Here is a 27454-nt window from a genome sequence, read left to right on the forward strand (position 1 = left end):
ACAAGAAAAGAAAACAGTTTAGTAGGGTGTAGCAACAACAGCTTTCTTGCAAAGAGCTGCCACAAGGCAAGAAAAGCGTGTTAGTGGACTTTCCCAGGTTGTTACATGCATATTAGCAAGCTAATCCTTGGGATGGATGGATGCCCAGTTTTCAGACAGGCAGAGCAAATTCCCAAGAGGTAAAGTGGCTTTGTCAGGGGCCATGTGCCAAGCAGCTGTGGAGCTGGGAGTTCACCTCCAGGTCTCCTGGCTCACACCACAGTGCTGCTCCCTCCACACCACGCTCCCCTCTGTCCTCTTTCCATTCTTTTTTCCATGTCCTTCCTGAGGAGGAGGCTTTACCAATGGAGTTTTTCCTTCCTTGCAGAGCCCCATGAAATCTGTAATGAGGAAAGTCTTGCCTCTGTGGTTTGGAAAGAGACGCCTGCTGGGGATGCTGCGGCTGTCCGATGTCCTCGCAATGCCACCGGTAAGGATGACTGCATGCCTTGGCTGGGGAGCTGGCCCACCCTCAGGGCATCCTTCATCCCTTACACCCTAGATGAGGAGAACCTGGATAGGAGAGGACAGGACAAGCAAATGAACTTCACTTCCTTCACACAGAGCTAAAACTCCCTCTGGGTTTCTGTGGTCCTTCACTGTTTAACAACCACTTCTTGGTTCATACTGGAGGATCTGAGGTGGTCTCCCATCCACCTACTGCCTACTCCTGGGAAAGCTTTGCAATCAAGGGTGATTGTGGTATGTTTTCACCATTATCTACAAACAGCTGTTCAGAAGTAGGTAGGGCTTAATTACAGTCCTCAAAACTCAAGCATTATATTTCTCTCCACTGCTGACAAAAGAAGCTAGTATCTGAAGGTAGGAAATTTGAATTTTATTGTCCACTCACACTTAGGTGCTTTCCTCTCCTTCTTAGAAACCATAGAAGCTCTCTAAAAGTATATTCGAGTGCTCAAGTTGACAGTCTGACCATGGTGAAGTGATAGGATCTGGACATCCATGTGATGTCTGTTGTGATCATGGCCACATGTTCCCCACGGGGTGGAAAGCAATGCAGAGAAGGCTCCAGGAGACATGTTGGTGGTAGAGCTTGCCCTCAGCTAGGTGTATCTCGGTCTAAGGCAGGAACAGATACGAGGGCAGCAGTGTCAGTAATGAACGTAAAGCTTTTATTTTGTTTGAGGGAGGTTGTCGAATACAGACAAACCCTGAAGCTCTCTTTGACTCACACAGCCTGGGACAGTCAGTGTCACTCCAAATGCTAGCCGAGAAGAAGGCCTATACCCATAGCAAAATCAGTGAATCATTTAGCAGTAGAAAGTGGATTGTGGACCTGGCAAAACCTGCTCCTCAGAGACTCTCCAAATGGCAACATAATTGCTCAGGCAAGGTGATCCCTTTCCCCTTTCTCCTTGCTGATGTATCTGTTCCTCTGCATCACAAAGGCATGTGATCACCACTGCGAAACTCACTGTAGGCTGAAGCTAAGGAACGGCCTGGGGGAGGATCGCAAGCAGCTTTCAGAGTTTTTCAGCTGAGGGAAAGATGGTGCTGTCGGATATTTATTCTCCTCGAGACTGTGTAGGCAGCACAAGCCACTGTGGCTGGTTTAGCTGCAAGTACCAGACCATGCCACCTGGGGAGGCTCGTGGAGCTTCCTGAGCCAGGAAGAAAGCTGCCCTCCAGGGCACAAAAATCCTTCTTTCACCTTAACTAGCCGAGCCCAATTTGTTAGGTTTGGTTTTCATTCCCAGTTCCTTTTGCTGTCCTGCCCCTCAATAAGAAAATGAGGTAGAAGAAATTAAAAGTAATCTCTCCTACACTCTTGCACGTGTTATTCAGGCACCTGCAGATGCCCCTGCTGCCCTTTGTGCTGGTAGATGTGCCTATGTGGATGCATTGACCAGTTCTGGGTGGCCTCCATGAAGGTCCTTGGCTTTTCGTCCTGCTGTCCCCACACCCATATTGATGTCTTTCCTTTTCCAGGGCTGATCCTTCGAAGATGCATTTTAGATGAAGAAGGGATAGCTTATTGGGAGCCTCCAACATACATCAAGTGTGTTTCTATTGATTACAGGAACATACAGATGATGGTAAGGCTGATTGACTTCTCAGATCAGCAGGTTTGGGATCTCCCCAAATGCTTGTTACACTGTTGTAGTTACCGAAAAAAGAAAAAAAACAGCATTTCCATGTGAAAGGGAAATGCCAGCTCTGCCCTGCTTTTCTCTTACTGTTCTTGTCTGCTTACTTGTGATGCATTGGCACTCCATGGACAAGGGATGGTTCATCGCTGGGTATTTTAATGTATAGCTTGGCAGAATCCAGGTCCTGTAAGTCTTTCCAATTACATTATTGATAAGAATCTCTGTGATTGTATTGCTTTTAAATAAGTTACTTATTTTTTGTTAGTCTTAAAATCATTGCTGTGATGAATTTCTGGTGATCTCCTATGGCTTGCCTTAAACAGCATTACCTTCATGAGAACTGTCCTCTCCTGTTCAGGACAAGCTACAGTTTTTCCTAAAATATTTTCAAATTAGCTATAAGAAAACAAGGTTCTGGGCCAAAAAATCTTCTGTTAGCTGGCCTTGGGTTATGATCAGAATAGTGTCTGTGTAATGGAATAATCTATTCTGAACCTACACACAAGCTTTCCTTTGTGGGCAAGCAGAAAATTTCACTTCTGCTCTCCTACGGTTTTAAAAATATCACAGGCTCTCAGGCCAGCAAAATTTGTCAGATTCATCTAGTCTGCACTCTGAATTACAAGGAAGGTCGCAAACCTTCCCCCAGCAATTCCTTCACTGAGCTCATTAACTTGACTTTGACTGTCACTAAAGTGTTTGTCATGTTTCTGTTTCTCAGACCAGGGAACATCTCTCCAAAGCTCAGCGTGGGTTGATGGGAGACGGGCTGTCGGAAGTGCTCCATAACCTTGTGGAAATCTCCCAGGACGGGACCAGCTACAGTGGGGACTTGCTGTCCACCATTGATGTACTCAGGAACATGACAGAGATCTTCCGTAGGGCTTATCATAGCCCAACTTCTGGGGATGTGCAGGTGAGTTGAGATGCATATCCTGGAGACCAAGGCTAGGTTAGAAGTGTGTGTGCATGCACAGGGGTCGAGGTTCGATTGCCTCTTTTGTAGCTGACAGAATGCTGATTAAAAGCTGGAGTATTTTCTGCCCGAGTGAAGTGTCTTTGTGTGTTAAACGCTCCTACCAAGGTGGTTCACCCTGGCTTATAAAGTAAGAATTTGAAAACCAAAGTCACTCTAAACTATTTCAACCTGATAGCACAGTATTATGGAGTCTAATTGATCTAAGAATGTTATTTGGAAGGGATTGCAGTCTAATGACCAGAGGTAAGATGATCCTGTGGTATTGCATACCTAGATGTTGACATGGGAGAATGTCTTGATGGCTTCTCATCCCAGGGTTTTGCTTTCAGCAGTTGCCTGCAGAGTGGCTACAAGATATACCCTGGGGACAGGTCATCACTCCATGGCGCGAAACATTAAACTGATCCTACAGGATCTGCAATGGATGGTAAAACTAGAGAAAAAAATCAATGGTCTTGAAATATCTTATCTAGTTCCTCCTCATAGTGTGCTGCAAAGATACCACCATGCATAGCAACCTCTTGATCAATCACTGCTTCTCTTGTGTGGTTGCAGACTGAAGAGGATCATAAAGTTTCCCTGTGCTGGAAATTAAAAAAAAAATAGTCGAAAATAAGAGAGGAATGGATTTTTTACAATACAATATCATCTGTTTTTAATGAGCTTCTGGCACACATCTACCTAATACCCTCTTAACTTTTAGTAATGGATACAGGCCATATTCCCAGTCCAACGCCTTATCAGATACAGTAGTCAAAGTGAAGGCCTTTGGAAAAAGGCCTTACTAAAACCTGTTTTGTCGTTACTCTTGTGGGCAGAGGTCTGTGAATTGTTGTAGGGCCCTTTGGGAATGGGACCATGAGAACCCTCCTTGGAGCATGGTTGATTCTTACATGTTCCTTGCACATCACTGTGTCCTTATTAGCCTATGCTACACTTGGCTAATCATCTCTTTTTCCCTCTTTTGTCTCCCCTCTCCAGAACTTTGTCCAGATCATCAGCAATCTTTTATCGGAGGAAAACCGGGACAAATGGGAGGAAGCACAGCTGGTATGAACCTTCAACACCTTCCCTGAAACAAACAGGCTTTCAGCATAGGTTTAAGCCATGACAAGGGGAATTTCCAAGTGTCTACATGACCGCCTAGCTCTTCTTGCCCGTGATGCCTTGTGTGCAACATGTTTCTGTTTCAACAACAGACCTCAAAATATCTCCATCCGTCAATGCTGTTCTCCTTGGATAAATCCTTATGATGGAGGAGACAGCCAATCCAGACACGGTCAGCTGTGGTTAGCTTCCGAGTTGACTGCCAATCAGCTGATTCATGCAACTGGTCATGCGTGTGAGCCCAGTGCAAGGCTGAGTCATATTTATGGAGTAACTCAGTGAGCCACAGGATCTCAGCTCTAAGCCAGAGTCTTCGCATGAAGAGCAGTGAAAAACTGGTGGTGAATACCAAATTTTGGATAGCTCTCAGAGGTCAGGCTTGGTTTGGAGTTGAGCTTCTGGTTCTTAGAAGAGTTCAGTTATATTTACTTTATTTCTCTCTTCTCAAGGTTGGGGATCCTGCCAAATAATTCTGTAGCTAAACCGTCATGTATCAGGGGAAGGCATTGTTTGTTTTCCTATCCATGTCTCATTTGCCCCTTGTCTCATCTGCTCCAGTTAAAGTCTCTGTTTGGGCTTGTGTGAGACCTATTCCTTGTCCCTTTCCCATTCTCTTGGTGAGCCCTTGGCTTCTCAGTGTTTTCATCTTACTACAACCTTTGGGGATCGCATCAGAGTGAAATAGTTCTGCCTCAGGCCAGCAACTCTGGTGGATGGGTGCATCTTAATGCCCATTCCTTCCACGTTCATTCCTCATTATTGCATCTTGGAAAAGAAACACCAGCTCATCTTGGTCTCAGCTTGAAAAATAATCTGCACAAGGAATATAACTCAGCCTTTGTGAGAGATCAGTCCTGTGGAAGGTACCCAGAGGTGTGGATCAGAACACGGCAGCTCCCTTTTAACCACCAGTTACGGCTACAAAATTCCTTGGAGAGGTCTGGAAATACTGAACAATCAAACAAAAATCACCCAGCACAAAAAAGTAGCCACAGAGTCCAGTTATACTCACACCAACTGGGGAAGTCCTCTGGGAAGAGCTCTTAATAGCAGGTGTCGGCACAATTGGCAGTCCAGAACATGATACAGGAACCTGAATACAGTCCCTTCATGCAATAGATACTCCATCAGGAGCTGAGCAGTCTTGTGGACCTGTCCTTCTCCTCTTTTCTCCCTGAGATCTGGTGGCTTCCCATTGCATTTGGAAGAAGATGACGTGGTCTGGCTCCAGGAGAAATGAAGGGCTAATCTGGGCAACTGGCTTCAGATGGCCCAGCTTGGGCAGGCAGGTTGGACCACATGACCTCTGAGGTCCCTTCCAAATTCAGCTATTCCGTAATTCTGTGCGTCTGTGACCAAATACTCAGTTCCAAGCCTACAGGTGTGTGTACCTATTTCAGCACAGAGCAGAGGAGACTGTCAAGTTGTCATGACAACAGGGAAACCCTGTTGATCCCCTTAAAAACAGCTGCAGCTTACTCTCTGTGCCAATTTATTCCTGCAGGCATTCCCTGCACAATCTGCTCTTTGCACCTATAGATAGATACAGCCCAGGCTGCTGCCAGCATCACCATAACCTACACAAGGATAGGGACCATCATGCGGAGACAGTTTACCTGATGTATATTTTAGTGGGAACCGACATAACAGCCAGCACCACAACTCTGGGACAGAGAAATCTTCAGGTGCTGGATGACAACAGAGGTTTGATGGTCTCTGTCCTTCTACCTCAAAGCTGCTGGGCCAAACTCACACCCTGTGTTTCACAACCCTTCACCCTTCTTTTAAAAGAAGGTCTTTGGGTCCCAATATGCTCATTCAAATTAAACCCAACTTCATTGCAGTCTCACATTCCAGCATCCTGTGCCCTGCCCCAGGCAGAGGTGTTGTTCAAGGAAAACAAAACCAAAAACAACTCAGAAAAATATTCAGAGAAGGGCTACCATTTTCTCTGAGGAGATTATGTTGGCCATTATATGATAAAAACCGGGAAAACATCAGCTAGTGTAGCCTGGGGTTAACGTGACCTTGTGATTTCAATCTGTAATAGAATATAAAAGTATACAGCTAAAAATAGCTTCCTCATTTACTCCTCCTACGTATGTGCACACCTGCTGTACTGGCAGGACTTTTTGATCTGATCCTGATACAGTTTTAGTGTTTCCAAGCTTCCTTCAGACAGACAGAGAGACAGGCATGGCCACTCCTGTGCTCCTTGCCCATACGCTCACCAGCTCAGCCTTCCTTTTGCCTCCATCCATCCTGCTGTCCTGCTTGTCCCCAGCTGTCCCTTCAGCTCTGCTCAGCCACCTCAGGACGTCCACATTATGGTAAGGAATCCAAAAGTGCTGTGAAAAGTGGTAGAAAAGGAAAAGAGGAGATGCAAGGAGCTGGATTGCTTTTCCTCAGCCTCTCACGGTATTTGCTAAGCTCCCGTAGGCAAATGTACTTTGAGGAAAAGACAGGTAGTCAGCTCAGCTCATTTCAGATGGATTATCTTTTATGAAATCTGTCACTGGAAAACTAGTTATTGTTTAACAGCCTTGTGTTAGCCTGGCAAAATATAGGTGAAGGAGAATTATTGCCAATAACTTTATTATTGGAGAAACACCAGGAAAGAAAAAGACAAAGAAACTCCAAGACAGCCTGGACCCAAGAAGCAGCAACTTGGTTATTTGGGGAGTGAAATCCTGCCAACAAAACAGGAAAGAACAAAACCAGACCATGATGATTTTCTGAATAGGATTATGTGATCTGGTGCCTGAGATTTTACACTGGACCATGGAGATCCTTCGGTGTGGCTGCTTCAGTGGAACGACAGCAAAATTAACTCTCCTGGTGGGGGTAATGTTTTGTGGGCTCTGTCTCAGTAGGTAACACATACATACCATCAGAAGTAGTTCAAATATGTTTCTCAGGCCAAATATCACAGTACCTGGGTGTCAAGGAAGTCTGAGGCTTGGGAAAGGCTCTCAGAATTTGACAAAGGGCAAAGCTTCAACACGAACACATCTTCAGTCTGGCACGACGCCTCTGGATGTGCAATTGCAAATGCCTCTGGCTTGTTGATGTCTAGGCTGGGCCAAATACTCCAGTCAATGGACTTGGAAAGGAAAGTGGAGCTTCATTAAATCATGCCTGCTAAGAGTCTGTCCTAGTGCATTTCTCTCACTGTGGGAGCAGGGCCATAATGAACACCAGCAATATCTTGTCTGCTTTGGATGGGGTTGTTGGTAGTAGAGGTAATCCTAGGGGAGGAAAGGAGATGAGTAGTTTATCTTCTGCTTCAGAGAGTCCCAGATATTTCCCTTTGCTTTAAGATACTGCCCTCCACCCTAAGTTTTATCAATCTGAATGCCATGTTATTTTTTTTGCCCCTTTCTTTTTATCTTACTAGGATTCCTTTCAGGATTTCTCAGTCCTCATTCTTCAGAGCTCCATAATATTCCATTATATCCAACGTATGTTCCCAGTACATGTGTGAGGACAGAAACATTTACCCTCAGACAAACTTATGCTGTTGTCTTTAGTATCGATGCTACTAAGTATTCTCCCTCTCTCTGCAGATAGGGCCAAATGCCAAGGAGTTGTTCAGGATTGTGGAGGATTTCATTGATGTCATTGGCTTTCGCATGAAAGATTTCCGGGATTCCTACCAAGTGACGGACAATCTGGGTGAGCTGATTTGCACTCCCCATGTTGGGAAGAGACCCCAGGAAGCTGTAATTACTGTGCAACATGTATAACCTAGGCTGTGGGGAGGGAAGGAGGGAAGACAGCAGGTGGTGTAGCATTAAAAGGTTTGGAGAAAGACATGGATGATCATAAACACCGGGTGGCTTTTCTCCAAATAAATTAGGACTTCAGCGTGAAGAAGAGATGTCCACAGAGAGATCTGAGAGATATCTATAGATATCTCTAGATATTTATATAGAGAGATATCTAGAGATATAGATGTCTATATATATAGATATATAGATATCTATAGATATCTATCTATATAGAGAGATATCTATAGGTATCTCTAGAGATATATATTTTAGACTGGACATTAGGAAACAATTCTTCACAGAAAGAGTGGTCAGCGACTGGAATAGGCTGCCCAGGGAGGTGGTTGAGTCACCATCCCTGAATGTGTTTAAGAGTCGTTTAGATACGGTGTTGGGGACATGGTGTAGGGGACAACTTTGTAGAGTAAGGCTGATGGTTGGACTCGATCCCAAAGGTCTTTTCCGATCTGAATGATTCTATGATTCTATAGAACCATGAATGGAGAACAGATGATGAACTGGGCAGAATTAGTTGCTTCCTTTTATTTTTTAGCACAAGAGCTGCCCAGCAACCCATGAAGTGATCAGGCAGCAAGGAAACATCAGGCGGTATTTGATTTATGCTGCATGCGCAATCACAGCGTGGAATTTGTTGCCAGGCGATGTTGGGGAAGCCAAAAAGTACAGATGGGTTCATGATGGGATTGGGAAAATGCACAAAGGAGAGGCCCATTGGTGGCTGTTAAAGTTGATGGTCTGGATACAGCTACTAGCTGAGGAAGTCCTGCTGATTGCTGAAAGCTGGGAGGACAGACCAAGAGATGTCTTGCTCTGTTCTTTCTCATGCTTCTTCTCTAAGCAGCTGCTACTGGACACTCCTGGGAACAGGACGCTGGAATAGACTGACCTCTCTTCTGCTAGGTTTAGTGCAGGCAGGTCCTTTTCAATGAATAGAACCATGAGTTCTTTACAGTTAGTGTCATCTTCCTTCATGCATAGATGTTACCTGAAGATAGCATCCTTCCTGCAGCTATCAAGATCCAGCCTCACTCCTTCTGTTATCTGATTTCCCGCTATTGCCTCCAATGGATTTTTAAGCACATGGGAATTTATTGAGGCCAGTTTTGCTTACTGGTTTTCTTTCTTTCTTCCCTCTAGTCCTCGGCATTCACAAACTGCCTGCTAATGCAGCAACAGACATCACCTTTCCCATGAAAGGCTGGAGGGGCATGGTGGACTGGGCCAAGAACTCGGAGGACAAGGTCACTGTCTCCAAGAGCATCCTGTCATCAGGGCTGACAGGTAGGCAGCACAGCCAGACCACTCCAGAAGAACATTTATTAATTTTCTAAGACAAGTTTCTTCCATTTGGCTGGTCTTCAAATTCTCTTTCCAGCTTAGCTGGATTTGCTCACAAATGGTTGGTCACCAAAAGCATTGCTGAGTGCAAATAAGGTTTTCAGATGTGGTCTGACCAGAAGCCAAACCTAAACTCCTTGCAAAAGTTCAGGGGCGGGTTTAGTGTCTGGATGTGGATGTATATCTTCTCCTAAATAAGCAGCATATTTAGAAAAGAGCAGGAGTTGGCAGAAGAACAGCTAAGTGACACCCTCAAGTGTAAGTCACTAGCAGAGCAAGGACCACATCCAGCACTCCTTGGGTTTTGTTGCACCTTGAAGACAGCATTATTTTCCTGGGAGAAGTTAAAGCATGTTGGGAGGGATATTACAGCTTGTTTAAGGAGATTGTGGAGTCTTCACTTCTGGAAACCTTTAATCACTTGTTGGACAAACTTCTGGCACCAGACATAGGCAGAGCTGATCCTGTTCTGGGGCTGAGGGCTGTCCTAGAGACCTCAACCACTTCCCCATGGTGCTGTTTTCCAGTTATCTATTACAAGCATCCTCACACAGAGCTGCTGTAGGCCCTCTGAGTAGCAATCACTGTGCAAATAAAAGATGACATCTACCCCAAAGAGTCAATTTTGCATTGTTCCTCACCTCTCCATGGTCCCCTGTTCAACCCAGGGCTGTACTATCTCTGCCTTGTTCAGCATCCCATGCTGGTGCTCTCTTTTTGAGGGCTTACTCAGTGATTACCAGTGGAGATGCACCTCTATCAGTTTTGATCCTCACCTTTCCTTCGCCCTAGGACATAGAGGTAGCTATCCTGAGCAAAGTGATGGAGACAGGCACCTTGGTGAGACCAAAACCAGATCCCCTCCCTGCTGGGAGCTGACTTTGCACAGTTGATTTCAGTGGGCCAGCACTAATGTACATAGTTGGGTGATGTGTCTCTTGGGCTGCGGGCTGTGCAAATACTGCTGGTGAGTGAACATCGCTGGGGACATGTTACATGCCCGAAATGCAATGCTATTTCAGTTGGTTACCATGTCAGAGGATTTTTTTTTCTTTTATACCAGGACTAATGGACAATTGCATTATTAAAGATCTATCCCAGACCAAAAGAGACAAAGGTCCAGGATCCTTTGCCTTCCTGGGAGGATGCTGTGATAACTCCGTCTGTGGGGCTTAGGGTTTTACTTGCTCTCAGTCTCAGAGGAGCACACTTTGCTTCTGTAAACACCCTACCACATCGTCTGAGCACAAAGAGGGAAAAACTCTCTTTGAAGGCAGCAGGATCCTTGTTTGCTTAGGGATTCACGGGAAAGGCCAAAAGACTGTGCCAGCTTTTCTAAAGAAGCAAGGCTTGTGCAATTGCTCTGTAAGCCTGTCTGTCAGTCTCTCCTAGTTAGGTTTTCACCAGCTATCTCATTCGAGCCCAGTTTGACAGAGAGGAAGGCAGACATGCAGAGCTGTGTCTGCCCTGCACTGATGGAGCAGGCGCACTCTAAGTTCAACCTCAACACAAGACATCAGAGAAGCCCCACATCGCGATGCTTCCCCAGGCTTCCTCAACTCTGCTTTTCACCCAGCCACTTGCTTTTTCTCCCCCTGAAAATTCAACCCTGAGGCTGACTCTGTGTCGTGTGCTTTTTCCTGGGAAGTTCTTGCTTTTTGCAACTGAGCACCACCAGAGAGAGGAGGAGGAGGTCAAGTTCCATGCCCAGAGGTCTCACAGATGATTCAGAGGCTTATCTAGGATTGTGGTCCCCATGGCCTCCTGAGTCAGAACACGAGTTGTGGGGTCAGACTGGGCGCAGTGGGACATCTCCCTTTCTCAGCTGCCGTTGTCGGCCTGAGAGCAGCTCTTCTCTCTGATGGCTCGATAGCTATGGACGGGTCCAAATGCCTCTGGGTGGCTGCAAGAGACCTTTCCTCCCTGCAGATTTGCCCACTGTGGTGCTGTCAGAGGGATTAATGGGATTTCTGAATGAGGAAGCACCAGGACAATCATTTGGGATGACTGAGCTTTGCGTGAGGGCAGACACCTGGGGCGCTGGGTCACCCCAAAGGCACTGATCCTTTCCTTGGGACTGATGGAGACCCGGTGTGGTGACAGCAGGCACTGCATCCCACCACAGCGATGCTGGCATTGGCCATGTCCCATCAGAGACCACTCCATGCGAGGTCTAATCCTCTACCTGGGTGTCCTGTGGGGACAAGTGACATCTCAATTGTCTCAGTGCTGTTGTTTTCTTCCCTTCCCCTTGGTGTCCTGCAGAGACAGACGACTCCTCCGTCTTCGTGGTGGGGACCGTGCTGTACCGGAACGTGGGCAACATCCTTTCCCTCCAGAGGTAAGAGGGGCTGCCAGGGGAGGGCGAGCAGCTCGGAAATTACCAGGCTTTCCTGCTGATCCATCTGGCTGCAGAGCCCTGGTCTTCCAGGGAAATAGCAAAGGTCACTGGGTGTGACGAAACAGACTTTGACTCAGAAGTGCAATTTTTTGACCCCCATCAACTGATGGTACATGTTCAGGTGGGGCCAGGCTCAGGCATCACAGACATTTCTTGCTGGAAGGGGCAGGAAGGTTTTCTCCATCCATGTGCATCTATCTATCTCCATCCAGCGCTGTGCACCCCAAATACTATGGGGGGCACAGTGCTGTGGCCACTGCCACATCCCTGCGTGCCATCCTTTCCCCTCCAGGAACGGATTCTCACACTGCCCTCCCCATCACGAGGGATTTGGGGGGGGGGGGGGGGGGGAGCTTGACAGATGGGACATGCTCAGCTGTCCCGATCCTCCCAAGCTACTGGGGAACTGCCAGCCACGCCGAGCCCACCAAGAGCATCGTGGCAGAAGACAGGCTCGGGGAGCAGAGAGGAGCGGAGCAGCACGCCTGGCTGCACATGTCTACCATGTTCCCGGCTGCTGCAAAGCGCCTCGGGCACCGAAGCTTTTGTGTTCAGCACTCCCTTTCCTTTTCTTCTCTCCTCTCCCTTTCTCTCTTGCTATCTTGCTCTTTTTTTTTTTTTTTTTTTTTTTTCCCGAGGCCGGTACTGTGGCAGTAAATTAAGCATCCTAAGGCACCTTCTAAATCTGTTCTGCACTGATTAGCGTGAGCCCATTTGCCACAAACACCAGGGCATCTCTTCTCACCGATAATCATTTAAATACCTACAGATTTAGCACTGGCAATGGCAAAAGAGCTCCAAGTGAGTGCAGAGAGGAATTAGCAAGCTAGCCAACTGTATTCTGTAATATCTTCCATTACAGCACTGGGAATTAGATCAGAAGGGCAATAAACATCATTGGCTCAAATGATCCAGCGGTATTTCAGCTTTCTCTGGCCAAGCAGTGAATGAGCTCTGATAACCAGCAGCTGCAGCAGCCGCAGCCTCTGAACAGCATTCCCACGGGAGATCTGATTTAAGACTTTCCTTAATTAAAGGACAGTCCCTCTTTTAAAAAATCCAGAGTCCTGAATCACCTGTGAAGATTAAAAGGGGGAAAAAAAAAAAAAAGAGAGAGAGAGTACCTCTTACTTCACCACTGTATAAATGGACACAGCAAGAAAAAGGGGAATGTCTTTAAATAACCGTGTACCTGTATAGCACCTGCCTATGGGGTAGAAATATTTCTGACCACAAAGGAGAGAAGCTATTCCTGGGGACACACAAGCAATAAGGACCCAGATCCTGAGTTTGATCACAATGATCCAATGCAGAGTGATTTTTTTTCCTAAAAGAAAAAAATGTGGATTTAACTCAGCAACCAGCACCAGCTGAGCTGTTCCTAATTGCCCCAATTTACCTCCCCCAAGCAGCAATTCCTTATCTGAGCCACACCTTGCTGTGTCCCCTTGGATCTAGGGAGCCCTGTGCTTCTTGGCAGCTGTGACAATTGAGATGGGACACACAGGATGCCTGATTTTTTTCAAGCTGAGAAGGTGAGTGGCGCTTGGTCGCAGATAAGCGTTGCTGCAGAGGATGCGTGCAGCAGTTGGAGAGTCAGCTGCCTGGCACCTGACTGCCCTGTGTACCAAATAGTGTGTTAACAGCTGTTTACACGCTCTTTTACTGCCACGCAGGAGCCCTCTGAGCTCATCTGACCTCCTCTCCAAGCCAGATCTTGATGTGTTTTGTTGTTTGCTTCTCAGAAGCTGGGTTGTGACATGCTTTTACGAAAGACGACTCATCTTCTTCCTGAAAGATTCCCCTGTGATGTTGAGTCCCTCACCTCCCCCATCAAGCTGCTCGGATGCTTAATTACCTTCTCTGCTAGGAGACTGGCTCTTATTTTAAGGTTGTATTTGTCTGACTTCCAGGCATTAGGTCTTTTGGGTGGGCAACTGCAAAATCCCCCAAAAGCAGTGAACTGTCAAATATGCCTTTCAACAGAAAACTTTTGTCTGGCTTTCCAGCACCTGGATCAACTTTGTGTCTCTCCTTTGAACTCTCTCCACTGTTTCCCCCATCTTGAAGTGGAATTGAACCCCCCAGTACAGCGGCATCCTGACAAGGAAGGGTGCAGAGAGAAGATGACTGCTTCATCTCCTTGTTCCTGCACAGGATCAGTCTGTCCTTCCTGTCACAGCTCTTTGCACTGAAGTCAATCTCCCTGGGTACATTTTGGGTCACAGCTCCCCAGAGCAGAGCCTGTAGCTCTGTGCACAGACCTTGGGGTCTCCAAGCTCAGATGTGTTTCCTGAGTCTTGGATGCACTGGGATAACTTCTGGGTGGGCTGTGACAACGTGAACAACTTCTCTATGCTAACAACTCGCTGAAAAAAATCAAATACTTCTCCTGGTTTTGCTTACTGCATCAATCCTCATGTGTTCCACAGCCTTCAAAAGGATGTTTCTGTGTCATCTGGGTTGTTCATGCAAACACTCAACAGCACTGAACCAGGAACCGACCCTTGCAGACCCAGTTACTAATGGAGACATGCACTGGTGTTTACCTTTCAGCAGCTCTTTTTTTTTAGCTTATCTACAGCTGCCTACGTTTTAAAGCTTAGAGTTGATATTTACTCCCTTTGGCTTTCCCCTTTACTCTTCCTTTGTAGACTGATACTTGTGCTTTATTGGATCTCTTTCTCTCTCTTTCTCTCTCTCTCTTTCCTTCTTTCTTTATCCTGCTGAAACAATGTTGTTCCCTCTGGTGTTGGTGGAATAGTGGTTTTTCTGAGCATCCACTTACACATCAGCAGATGACTCCAAGTTGTGGGTTTTTTGGTGGTTTTTTTTTGTTTGTTTGTTTTGGAGGGTTTTTTAATCCACTTACTGTTAAGCAAGGTTCAATCATTTCCATGTAATTATTTTGTAAAAGGAAGAAACGACCCAGCAAGAAAGGTGAAAGATTTTACCAATGCCTGTAGATTTGGTAGAGATTTGGATGGGGAAAGACTTTTCCTTGCCCACGGGTGCTGGAAGGGCTGGGACCAGACTGATGCTGGGCTACCACTCTTCTACCAATTCCTTCATGGTAGACTTAGCAAGGCAGCGTTTTCAACTGCTGTTTGAAACTTCTGCTTATTTAAACAACTTTTGCTTATTTAAACTCCCAAGTCCTTTCCTACTGCAGAAACATCACGAACCCCTATGTATTTAGGTGTCCAGTGTTCAGGGAAATGTCTACAAAGGGTTTGGCTTTCCAGGGAGCAGGATCACAGGTATGGGAGATACCTTCTCCTTTATTGCCTCTCCCAACAGCCAAATCTCCTAGAACTGCCAGATTTAGTTCAGTGTTAGACATTCACACGAAAGGTTTGGCCTCTTTCCATTTGTTTTTGATCCTCAGAGGTTGGAGATACACACCAGTGCCTCTAGTAGCGAACTGGACAGAATCACACCCTACCCCTTGGATATGCTGTTAAAGGCCACCATGTCCCTGCTCAACACTTACTGCACTGCAGTTAAGCCAGCCTTTGAGAGGAAAAACAGGGGTTTCTTTTTCATGAAAGGACATGAAACGAGCTCCGTTTTTTCATGTCAGGATCAGAAAATGGGTCCAGGGCCATTTTATTACTGGGATAGATACAACTTTTAAGTCCAATGGCATTAGGGGTCTATGCGGTTCATAAAATATTCTGATTCCTGGAGGAATAAATGTAGAGTGGCTGTGAGGGGAGCTCAAAGGGCAGAAAATGGGGTCCATCAGCAGCAAGTGTCTTTGATTGTATTTTAAAGTAATGGGGCCAACTCCTTCTGCACTAAACCTTGTACCAGAAGTGATGAGTGCAGTGGGATTCACGGTTCTGCAGAATTCCCTTGGCCCCCTTTAAAGCATCTCTTTCCCCTCTTCTTGCCAGGAACAGCACTGTTCTGAACTCCAGAGTCATCTCTGTGACTGTGAAGCCATTTGCCCGGTCTCTCCTCACCCCTTTGGAAATTGAATTCTCCCACCTGTACAACGTAAGTCTTTCCTGGGAACCTGGACCATTACACAGCTGGTTTTGCTTCTGCATAGAGTATGGTGGGGCAAGGAAGGAGGGGGCTTTTCTGGGTTCCTGAGACCTCTTTGCCTTCCAGGACCCTTCAATCTCCCTTAACACAGGCAGCCAAGGCAGCTGCCACCCTGGGACCGGGCTGGTGTTGGTGTCCTGTTGTTGCTCACTGCCAAAGATGCACTGTATGGGTCAGCGTTGCAAACCTTGCCTGCTCTGTGCCCCTTGCTCAGGCGTTGCCACTGCAGGAGGAGGGTGACAACATGGCTTGCACAGGGAACATGGGCATACCTGTCCCAAATTCATACCTTTTTCATTGTGGGCATGATCACGGGAGAACCGTGCACCCATTAAAAAATGGGTGTAATAATGGTCTTCCTCAATGAGGGAAAGTGGGAGGGGAAAGGTGGTTTCCATCAATACTTGCAACATTCTTTGCAGTCCTTCGATACAACTGGAGACATGAATATTACTGTTGGGATCAGTGCTTTAAAACACAGTCGAAGATCCCCTCCAGGTTCCCCTGCTCAACCCTAATCGGATATATGTGATGGACATTTATATACCCCAAGGCCTGTTCTTGTTGTGGGTTTCAGATGTTCTCCTGGGGCTCTGCAACGTGAATATTAGATCTGTCATGTCTTTGCTTTGAACTTTCCTGGAAGGATTTTCCAAAGCAGTCTAAGACAGCTGCAGCTGGAGTCAATGGTAAACCTCTTCCAGGGGGCTTTAAACACACCTGACCACCTCCTGCAGGGCTGTGGCTCTTCCGAGTACCGTGTCCCACAAAAGCACGTGCTGTATTTGATACACTTTCCAGAAGGGAGCAGCAAAAGGATTCTGTGTGAGAGGAAGAAAAAGGAAGAACATCAGTAGGTTGAGACAGGAAAGATGCAGAGTCGAATCCTCCTATAGTGAAGTTGATGCAGAACAAACCGAGGCCCGTTTCTTCTTGCCTTTCAAGCCAAGGGAAGAAAGAAGATTTTTCCAAGGACTCAGATCTGTGACTGCCCATCTCGAGTGTCACAGACACAGCATGCTTAGAGTAGTGGAAACTGTTCTACAGGACCTGCATATTTCATTCTAGTTGCTCCAAATGCTCATAAACAACATGGCACTAATTAGCTTCATTTTCCCCTTTCTTCTCTCATGGCAGGGAACCACCAACCAGACCTGCATCCTGTGGGACGAAACTGAAGGGTGAGTTCTGTGGGTTTCTCTTTACTTCTCATTTGCTTTTTGGGTGAAATCATCACAGTTTTAGCAGTGATGTGTAAATTTGTTGCAGCCATCTGTGTTCTCTACTTAGTTTTTTTTCTTTTCTTGCGTCCACCTTCACGGCTGGCGAAGTCCTTCACCCTGGTGGGGAGTGCTCCTTTCTACACACTTTCTTCTTCGCACATTGACTTTTAGTGCTAGTTGAACTTATGTTTATGTGTCTTATGTTTAAAGATCTACAAATAAATGTTGTTGGTATAGTCCTTGATGGGCCATGTGTGCCAGGAGCACCGTGTATCTGCAGCAGGGAAACATCTCCCAGTGTCAAGCAAAGATGTTTATATGAGTTTCTGCTCAGGGAGGGGTGTTTGCATTTTCCTTTGATGTTTTGGACCCCAGCTTACATTTCGCAAAAGTGGCCTCTAATTTCGACTCTTCCAATTTTGTATTTTCCTGCATGTGGAATACATAAGCTATGGCCCAGGATTATGGAGGCATTCACAAATTGCCCTAAATTGGGTTTGACGTAGTGCTTGGCTCTCTTCATTGCTCACCCCAAATTAGGCACAACAAGGAGAGTCATGCAAAATCGGAGCCCACTGTTGCAAATATGGCCTGCAGGGGTGAAGTACGTGTTGTGCTGGTGTGATATAGTAAAATGTAGTAAAATATAGTAAAATTTCTGTGAGGATTCCTGAAATGACTGGGGCTGTTCAGGAAGTGTTGAGTGCTGTGATTGTGATCAGCAGGGAAAAAAGAAATCCCAAGTTGCCACAAAGTTAGCACTATAAATCCCAGGTGGGAACTAGTTGTCAGAGTGTGTGTATCTTAAAAAAACAAAACAAAAATAAACCACCAAAAAAAAGCCCAGTTTAAGTACACTCTGAAAGTGTGGTCTTAAATCCTGAGTGAGCTTGACAAGGGTACAAAGTGTTTGATTTAATGGTGCTTTTACTTCACTGCCTTTTGTATCTCAGTTTGAGGACCAGCCTGACTTCTGCTTACAGTCAGTTTCTCTCCTTGAGATCTCACACGTTTGGCACATACCTCTGCATTTTTTATTATTATTTATTATCATTATCTGCAGCATCTGAAAAATGATTCTATTCTTCTCCTTTTATGCTCCATTAAGTAGCATATACACACATAAGCAGGCAACATATTTGCAGCCGGCTTACCGTTCCTGTTGGTCTGTGATTAATTTGGTGTGTGTGAGTTGATCCAAAGCAAAGCTGAAGAACCCGGAGGGCCTCTCTGCTTGTGAAATCACACCCATGTTGTAGCCCAGGGCAGAACTGGCCCCTCTGGGTTGTAGTGAAAATCGCTCCAACATTAGAAGACGGTTGAGATGCAGGAGCCCCTTGTGTGCTGTGCTGAGCTCTCATGGCAACACGCAAGTGAACCTTCATGAAACTAGTAAAATGGGATTTTTATCATATTACCCATGTGCCAGAGAGCAGACCGAGTCTGTAGGTCAGCCCGCAGTGGAAGGCTGTGTATTGGTGGGCAGAGTCAGGAGGAGGCTTGGATAGGAACTGGCCTGCTCTACTAAATCTGTTGTCTCTCCACACTGGAATGGGATTAAAACCTTTGTATACAAATCCAGTTTTTGGCAAATAGACGCAGAAGTTGGAACCAATGCCCCTTCTGCTCTGCACATCATCTAGTCATTCTTGGCTTTTTAGGTTCTCAGGAGAGAATGTCCAGAAGGGTGGAAGTGTTTTCTTGCCATGTTCAGAGCTGGATTTAATTAACTACAGTCTGAGCGAGAAAAGAGCAAAATCCAGTTTGCACATGGCTGGATCTGAGGGATAGTGATGGCATTCAGGCTGGGTACATATCTGTCAGAGCTGGCACTGAAAAGTGCCTGGTATGAGAAAGATGAAGGGTTGCCCAGTGCTGAACGTGGCTTGAGAAGCTTGAATGTCCTTGCTGATCTGGAGGCAAAACAGTGCCCAGTTCAGCGTCATCACCTCTGCCTTGTCCTGGGAGGTCTGACTGCTCTGTATTCTTGTTCCCAAGGCTTGGCAGCTTGTCCAGCTGCCTGTTGTCTCTCTAGGACCGCGAGGTGTTAGGAATGCTTTCAGTCTTTAATCCTTGCAATTCCGTGGCATCAAAGGACAGGCTCGTAGCTAAGAGTTGAGCAGGCAGTTTCTTGACACCGACGTGGTGGTTCAGTTGTCAAGGGTGGTTTCCAGAACCCCAGCAGACTGGTTGCACAAATGTTGCTGCTAAGACTGATTCCTGTGCATGTTGGAGGATGTATGTGCATGTCTGCAAGTGTTTTCAACCAACATTTGCAGCCTCAAGCGGTTGAAACGTTGGGAAACACTGATGTCAGCAGATTTTGTTAGGGGATGTTCCAAAGCTAAATCCGATCCGAGCTCTGGCAATGGGAGCTGCCTAGTTGTTTGCACGACATTTTAAAGCTGATTTGCTACCACTGCCGCCTACTGGGAAAGTCTCATGAAAGACAAACTATGCAAACCCTATTCCCTAGGCCTGAAGGCTCACCTCAAACTTGAATAGCACTCTGGAGCTGCCGAGGGGTTTGCATCACAGTTCTGGATAATTGTTTCTTGTTTGGAGCAGGGATTTTTAGGTTACACCCTGGACCTGTTGCCTGGTATGTGGTAAAGATCACGTCTGATGACTCTGAGCTAAGAAACCCTGAGGTTCAGCCACATCTTTGTGGGTTCTTTTTGTTCCCCTATTCTCCTTCCTGCCACCCCTCTCTTTAAATTGGAGTGTTTCCCATTGATCAGTCTCATAAGACAGTTGTGCAAGTGGGTGAATCTCAGGAAATCCCATTTCCCAGCTCTGACCAATTTAATGGCTTTACAACTTAACTTCCCTGTCTGCTATTCACCCTGCCATGTTCCCTATACAGCCCAAGCCAGCCTGACATGGTGTTGCTTGCCCAGAAGACACTGTTGTCTCTTAAGCTTGTTCCTTTACAGGCTCTCCATGATCCTGCTTCAAGGTTGGCTAGCCAGGGGACCTTCCCTTTGTTCACAGCCATCCAACCTGGATGCAGATCTTGGGGATCCAAACTCCACCTGAACCAACCTCTAGATTTAACCCCTTGCAGCTGATGTGACCGAACAGGTAGAGACGCATGGAACTGGAAGCAACCCTCACATGAGAGCTCCTGCCTGTTACTGAAGCCACCTGAGCTTTCAATCCCATCCAAAACATGCCACAGCCCTTCAAAGACCACTCAAAATCCATGGGCCGTGAAGGGTTGAACCGTAAAATTGCAATTAGAACAGACAATTATCATGGGGCCATGTGCTTCCTCCATGACAGAGTTGTTGAACAGAGCACTTAAAAAAAAAAAAAAAAAAAAAGGGTGGGGGGGGGGAGGGAGGAAGAACCCTGGAGTGTTCATTCATTTGCATTTAGATGGATATTTAAGCTTGTAATATTAATAATGGATTTTTGATTTATTGATCCCAGCCCCTTTGAGTGACTGTTAGATTCGTGGGTGGCACCTCTCCATCTTTTTTCTCTTCCTCTTGTCCCCAACTCCTCATGTCATGAAATGAGAGGGGAGAAGATCAGGGACTAATTTCTGTTGTGTTGGGTGCTGCAAGTATGATTAATGAGCTTAGCACTAGCTGGGTAAATTGAAAGTTGAAATCGGAGAACAATTTGGGATTCTCTGGCTCTCCTCCAAGGGCATTCATCTGGAGTAATTATTAGCTGCTTAGCCTTGCTGCAGTTAAAACCCAGGCAGGATCTGGTCTCCTGCTCCCTCTTTTTCCTGTTGGGACAGGACGGAGGGTGTTGATGGATGCAGTCCATGTGCATCCATGTTCTTATGCATCATCAGATTTCTATTTCTCTCCTGACTTGCTCTGGTGCACAACAGGGATGCCATGTGGCAGGGCGAGTTGGGAGACAGTTGCCAAAGTCTGTTGTTAGTGGTGGCAATGTTGCTTCATGGCTACAGTGGAAGACGCAAGGCTAATTAGTGTTACAGCGCAGTCCTGCTACCCCGTGGGACTGATGAGTCTGTGCACTCAGATCTCCAAAGCTGGGTTTTGGCACTCTTTGGGCATGAGACCAGGTCAAATGATGGGGACTGTCGTGAGATGAAAGGGAACAGTCCCAAGCCATCAGGTGTCTGCAGAGAGACCATGAGATCAGACTGACTGCTGCCATAGATAGATCCACAGCCACAGGTAGATGCTAATTCTTCCCTCCAGCATGCCCTGCCTCAGCGACAGAGGGAGCTGAGGTTGTTCAGCCTGGAGAAAAGGAGGACGAGGGGAAACCTTATCACCCTCTACAACCTGAAAGGAGGTTGTAACGAGGTGGGGGTCTGTTTCTTCTCCCAAGTAACAAGTGATAGGACAAGAGGAAATGGCTTCAAGCTGTGCCAGGGAAGGTTTAGGATGGATATTAGAAAAAAAAATGTACACTGAAAGGGTTATTAAACATTGGAACAGGCTGCCCAGGGAAGTGGTTGAGTCACCATCCCTGGAGGTATTTAAAAGATGGGTGGACGTAGAGCTTAGAGTTATGGTTTAGTGGTGGCTTGTGTCAGTGTTAGGTTGATGGTTGGACTCGATGATCTGAAAGGTCCCTTCCAACCTAGATAACTATATGATTCTATGACAGCAGGGACCAAACTAGCTAGCTGGGTCTTGTGTTGGGTCATGGCGCATGAGAGAGTGTTGTGCCATGTCCCGTACCTGCAGAGGAGGGGATCCAGCAGGTCTGTGTTGCCAGGGGACTGCTCATCCCACAGGGAATTCTTGCATTTAGAGGAGCTGCCTGTGTCCAGCCACCAACTTTTCTCTGTTTCTCTGTCTCCAAGATGAGTAAAATGATTACTAAGCACTACACTAACTGATCTTGAGAGGCCTTCCAAACCTTCACAAATATTTGCATAAAAAGCTTTTTGCTCTTGGAAGAGAAAGTGCCTCAGGACTTTTGACTCAAGGACACTCTTACCTTCCGTTGGGAAAGATCATCTGTTCCAGTAATTAAAGCCTTTAACCTATCTAACTTAGGAAATGCAGACCTCAGTGTTTAGGAAGGTGCCCCAAGCACAGCAAGGTTAGGCGTGGAGAAGAAGGCGAACAGTGCATCATCTAACGGGGCAAGGCTAAATCACATCCTCCTGGCTCTGGGCTGGATCTGATGTCCAGCCGAGGTCAGGTAGAAGTCTCCCCTGAGGGTTTGCAACTGCACGGAGAGGTGTTTTATGATGCTGCCAAAGTATGGCATCAGTCTGTCCCCAGTTGGAAACTTGCAGGTTCCTTAAAATATAGTTTGAACAGTCCTGTTCGTGGGCTCTTTTTAGACAGGAACTGCTTGAGGTGCGTATTGGCCCTTCAAGGGGATGGTTGATACAGCTGTGCGGACCAAGGGCTGGCAGACCTGAAGGTGATCACACAGAATTGCAATCCACAGGGAGAGCTTTGCAGTTTCATAGTAAGTTTGGCAGGGTGTGTGTGTGTGTCTTTGTTTGTTTTCTCTGGAGCAATTTGGAGGACCCCCAGAAACATTCCAGAAGGAGGTATTGCCTGACAGGTGCCCTAATTTTTCTGTAGGGTAATTGGCTTTTTGGGTTCTTTATAGTCCAGCCATCCCATGAGTCTTGCAATGCAACTGCTTTGCCTGAAATTCCTGTTTTTATTCCTGTACAGTGTCTAATCTACAGAGTCCCCAGCTGTCCATATGCCTGACTGCATGTCCTACATGATTGCGGGAAAGATGTGCACTGCTGCATGATGTAAGGAAGCATGAGGAGCAGGACACAGTGTAGGCTCCATGTGCTTCATCCTACTTTTTTGAAAGTTTCTGATGTACTGGATAAAGAGAAAGTCAGGAAGTTTTGTTTTCCTTGCTTGCTGGGACTTTAATGCAATCTCAGTCTTGGTGGTTACTCACTGGTTTCCTTTGGAGGGCATGTACAACAGGTGCATTTCTTCTACTACTCCTCTCTGCCAGAGAAACATCACAGAAGAGGGGTTGTATCTATAGCATCCCATGGACACTTTCTGCTCATCACATCAGTTGATCCATCTCCCAGTACCTGTCTTCTGAAGAAAGGTTTTCTAAAGTCAGGAAACAGCTTCACTTTTCTTCTGTCCATCATCTAGTGCACAAGTGGCCCTGCCAGAGCTATAGATCAAGCGGTGACACAGCTTGTCTGTGCTGACAAAGATGGATGAGTCCCCCCAGATACAGAAAAGAAGGGAATCTCTTGCAGACCCAAAGCCCCACAAGAAAATAGTGCATTTCTCTCCTCTTTTGACCTATGCATGACTAATTACATATTTTCTACTGCAACACTCCAGCTGGCTGTGGCAGAGTAACACCTCCAGTGACATGCCCTTCATGTGATCCCATACAGGGTGTTTGTGCTGGGGCTTCCAGTACCCCTGCTCCAGGTCCGTTGCCCTTAACTGGCATCTTCCTTTTTAGCTCCACCTGCAAATGTTGCCTTTCCTGAGTGCTCCTGTGGAGGTACCGAGGGGATGTCTGTGAAAGAAGACAGCGTTGTGCTTGCAAAGCCTGTCTACACGCGGGTATGCAGGGAGGTTAATCTGAATATTCCCATTAGTTCCCCTGTGTTAAACCCAGTTAGAAGTACCCTCTCATTCAGCCGGTTGGACTGCACTTGCAGTGTGCAACCGGGCAGATTGAATTATGGCCCCAGGACCACCTTTTTAGCCCTGGATGAGAGTAGACAAAGCGGGACTAATGCGGTGAAACCCAGTCACACCTCTAGAGTGTGAGGATTTAGCTTCCCTGCTCAACCTGGGCCCTGGGGCTGCTGGAAGCACCAAGCAGAACTGTTTCCAGGGACCTATTTTCCCAGGCACCTGCCTTTACCCTGAAGCCACCTTTTCCTGGAAACACTTTGTCACCTGGACTTCCAGGTGCTGCAGGGAGGAGGTGGTCCAGTTCCTGGTTAGCACAAAGCAGCTGGCACAAGGTTCTAGTGGACCACAGGGCTGTGTCCATCCCCATTCAGGAGAAGAGTCACGCTTCTTTGGACTTTGCTGAGCTACTGCCCAGCAGCCAGCATTGTCTGTGGGACTGGCAAAACAGGAGTTGGCTTATTTTCAGCACCTTTCACTGCACAGGATGCAGGAGAAGCTGAGCAGCACGATACAGGGCTTCTGCTGCCTGCCAACAGAGCATGGTTTAATGGCTTTTGACAGAAGGGAAAGGAGGGAGAGGAGAGAGGATTGAGAGGCTCTGAATCAAATGCTCCAGCTTTTCCCTTGCATCCCTAGTAAAGGGGTCAGGAATACGGATGGAATAAATCAATTCCCTTTACAGAACTAGCAGAAGGCAGACATTGAGACCTGGAGGATGCTCCCACTGGGAAGGGGAGTTTGGTGGTGTGATTCCCAACCTCAACTCAGTGTTGAGTGCGCACTGTGAGCCAGAGGGCCCAGGATGGCTTGTATGTCCACACGTGTGTGTGTGCTATGTATTCATATAAAGGCACATGTGCAAAATATATGCAAGGATATAAAAGGGTGAATGTGTGGGAACAAGTGAGTACTGGTGCCCAAATGTGAGTACGGACACATGCGAGTGTGTTTCTGTGCACAATCAGGGCTGCAGAGTGTTAGAGAACAGTAGAATCACAGAATGGTTTGGGTTGGAAGGGAACCTAAAGATCATTTAGTTCCAACCCCCTGCCATGGGCAGGGACACTTCCCACTAGACCAGGTTGCTCAAAGCCCCATCCAACCTGGCCTTGAACATACCCAGGGATGGGGCATCCACAGCTTCTCTGGGAAACCTGTTCTAGCGCTTCACCACCCTCAGAGTAAAGAATTTCTTCCTAATATCTAATCTAAATCTCCCCTCTTTCAGTTTAAAGCTGTTCCCCCTCGTCCTCTTGCTCCACTCCCTGATAAAGAGTCCCTCCCCATCTCTCCTGTAGCCCCTTTGGGGACTGGAAGGCTGCTATAAGGTCTCCCTGGTGTTCTTTTTCTCCATTGATAGCTACAATCCAGAGAACTTATTGTCCCCGTGCTGTACCCCTGAGCCCTTCCCTTCCTCCTGAAACCGCAGGGTCCCACATTGGCTGTCCCTGCTGGGAGTGCACAGCTTCCTGCTGAGGGAATGGGCTGAGTATAGTCCTTGTAGATTTTATAGTGACATTAGGAACAATATGGGTGCTTTAGTGTTATTAATGTTAATTATCTAGTCTTAGTCTATTAAATCTGTTGATATTTTAGCCCTCGGGTTTCCTTGTTTTTTCCCAATTCCCCTTCCTGGGCTGGTAGGGGTCATCAGGTGATAGAATAATTGTCTAAAGGACAACAAATTGCTGTGGGTTTCTCAAACCATAACAACAATATGTGTTTAAACTCATGCAGGAGCTTTAGGGTGTTTGTGTGTGGGCACACACAAGCCCTGCACAGTGAGCTGTGTGTGCCAGACTGGGGTTGCATGTTTTGCCTGCATTCCTGCCTGCTCTTCTTTATTTACAGCTGTTTGCTCTGAAGCCACGATGCCCTTTACTCGTATTCCCTCTGCAGATGGGAGGTGATGAGTTTAGCAGCCACGTGTCCTTCTCTGGCCATCTGCCATGGACGTCCCAGGCTGCTGAGGGCTTTCAGTGGCACGGGGTGGAAGCCCAATTTGACTTCCCAGGTTGCAAGAATGGACTCGAGGCACCGCTCCCTGGTGCGTTTCTGCTGCATTTCACTAGGTTCTTCTCTGCGTGGTACCTTGTATGTGCTGAGAATGCAATAACACAATACAGGCATCTGTATGGGCTGGTGGAGAACTCTAATTCACAGCTCCAGACCTTGAAGTGTGGGGAAAAAAAAGGAACCTGGGAAAACTTGAAGCCTACCCTTGGTGTGTTCTAACTCCGATGACTCAGTAGCCAACAGGGTGCAGCTTTGAAGCAACTTCAAGGCAGGATCAGGTGCATGGACAAAAGACAAACACCTGCACTACTGGGATGCTCAGAACCCTCTGTGTGTAAAATTCAGGGTAGAGTCACTGTACTTTGTGTACATCTTTGATGGATTGATTTTATTCTCCCTTTACGAGCACAAGAAAGCCTGTCTGGATCCAGGGCAGGACTTTAAACCTGCAGATCCTATCACCATCCTGAGGATATCACATCTATATCCTTTGTTTGGCTTTGCTGGAAGCTGAAGGCTCCAGAGCAGCCTGTGCATGATATGAGGAAGGCGTGTTATGACCACAAGTATCTCAGGGCCAGGGTTGTCCAAAGCACAGACCATCAGCACTAGATAGGACGTAACCTGTTTGAGCATCTATGTGTCTCTGTTAAGAACACAAAAACCAGTTTCTCCATCAGGCTTCTTTGCTCAACTTCCTTGCAAGACTGAGGCAAGTTCAGGTGAACTTCTTTAAATGCCTCATTTTTGAATGAATCCATGAACTACACCAACATGCAAGCCAGAAACACAGCAGTACCCACCATCGTTACAATAACTTTAGATTGCTAAAATTTGAGGGCACTCAGTATTTCTTAAAATCTCTTGACAACCATGTAAGAGTTTTGTTCTTTATCTTTACTGACTGAGCTAAAGAAAACCCTCCTGAGTTGGTATTTTTAATGGGTCTTTTGTCTGCTTTGGGAATCGACCACAAAAAGCCATCAGTACGTATTCCATAGCCCAGGAAAGGCATCCTAACTGGAGGGGGGTTATATTGCCCCTTCCAGTGCCAGATACTTTGTAGAGCTCTCACTTTCATGCGTTTCACTCCCACTGGAAATGGTCAGGGTGCAGAGACAGGTTGATGAGTCCATGTCTTTGCTCAAGGCTGGGTAGGACTGATGGATGTGGGGGAAAAGTGCTGAGAACTGGCACGTTGTGAATAAGGATGGGGAAAGTTTGCCTCTATTTTTGAAGGGGAAAAAAGGGCTTGTTTTAATTTTCACCTGACTGCCTGTGCACTGTACCAGGAGATGAAATGTTCTGCTAAAATATAGCAGCAAAAAGAGGACACAGGGCCTGGGATACAGCCGCCTTCTCTGGGTGTCTGGGCAAATCAGTGTAAGCTTTGTGCCTCAGTTTTCCCTGAGTCTGCTGTACTAATAACATCAGACAGCTCTTCTAAATGTCATGAATGCTAGGAGTTAGGAGCTCCATTAAGTAGCAAAGTAGTAGTAGCAAAAATAATATTATTATAAATAATAATATTATAATATATCTATTAAATATAAATAATTATTATAAATGTTATTATTATTAATATTAATATTATTATTTATCACTGAGGATGTGATAAATCTAAACGTGAGCTTTATGATTGAACTGGTCATCCGTGCAAGATAAATTCACTTCGTGTCTGCTTTGCCCATCACGCCTCGGTCGTGTCAGCAGCGGCGAGTACCACAACGTGAATTTTAGTCTTCACGAAGCGGAATGGGACTGAGGAAGGCTCAGGGCAATCACTGTGAGACCGAG

At 46.5% G+C, this 27454-nt stretch overlaps 1 protein-coding gene across 1 annotated transcript in view; it reads left to right on the forward strand.

The window, feature by feature from the left end:
* The window catches only part of ADGRB1 (adhesion G protein-coupled receptor B1), a 203992-nt gene that overhangs the window by 68970 nt on the left and 107568 nt on the right, over positions 1–27454 (forward strand). Inside the window, exons 8-16 of the mRNA XM_074146079.1 lie at positions 368–469; positions 1990–2096; positions 2872–3066; positions 4111–4179; positions 7803–7911; positions 9165–9308; positions 11631–11706; positions 15666–15768; positions 16957–17000. Coding sequence (XP_074002180.1) covers positions 368–469; positions 1990–2096; positions 2872–3066; positions 4111–4179; positions 7803–7911; positions 9165–9308; positions 11631–11706; positions 15666–15768; positions 16957–17000 — 949 coding nt within the window. The remainder of the gene's footprint in view (positions 1–367; positions 470–1989; positions 2097–2871; positions 3067–4110; positions 4180–7802; positions 7912–9164; positions 9309–11630; positions 11707–15665; positions 15769–16956; positions 17001–27454) is intronic.

Source organism: Numenius arquata, chromosome 3, assembly GCF_964106895.1.
Source record: "Numenius arquata chromosome 3, bNumArq3.hap1.1, whole genome shotgun sequence".
NCBI lineage: Eukaryota > Metazoa > Chordata > Aves > Charadriiformes > Scolopacidae > Numenius > Numenius arquata.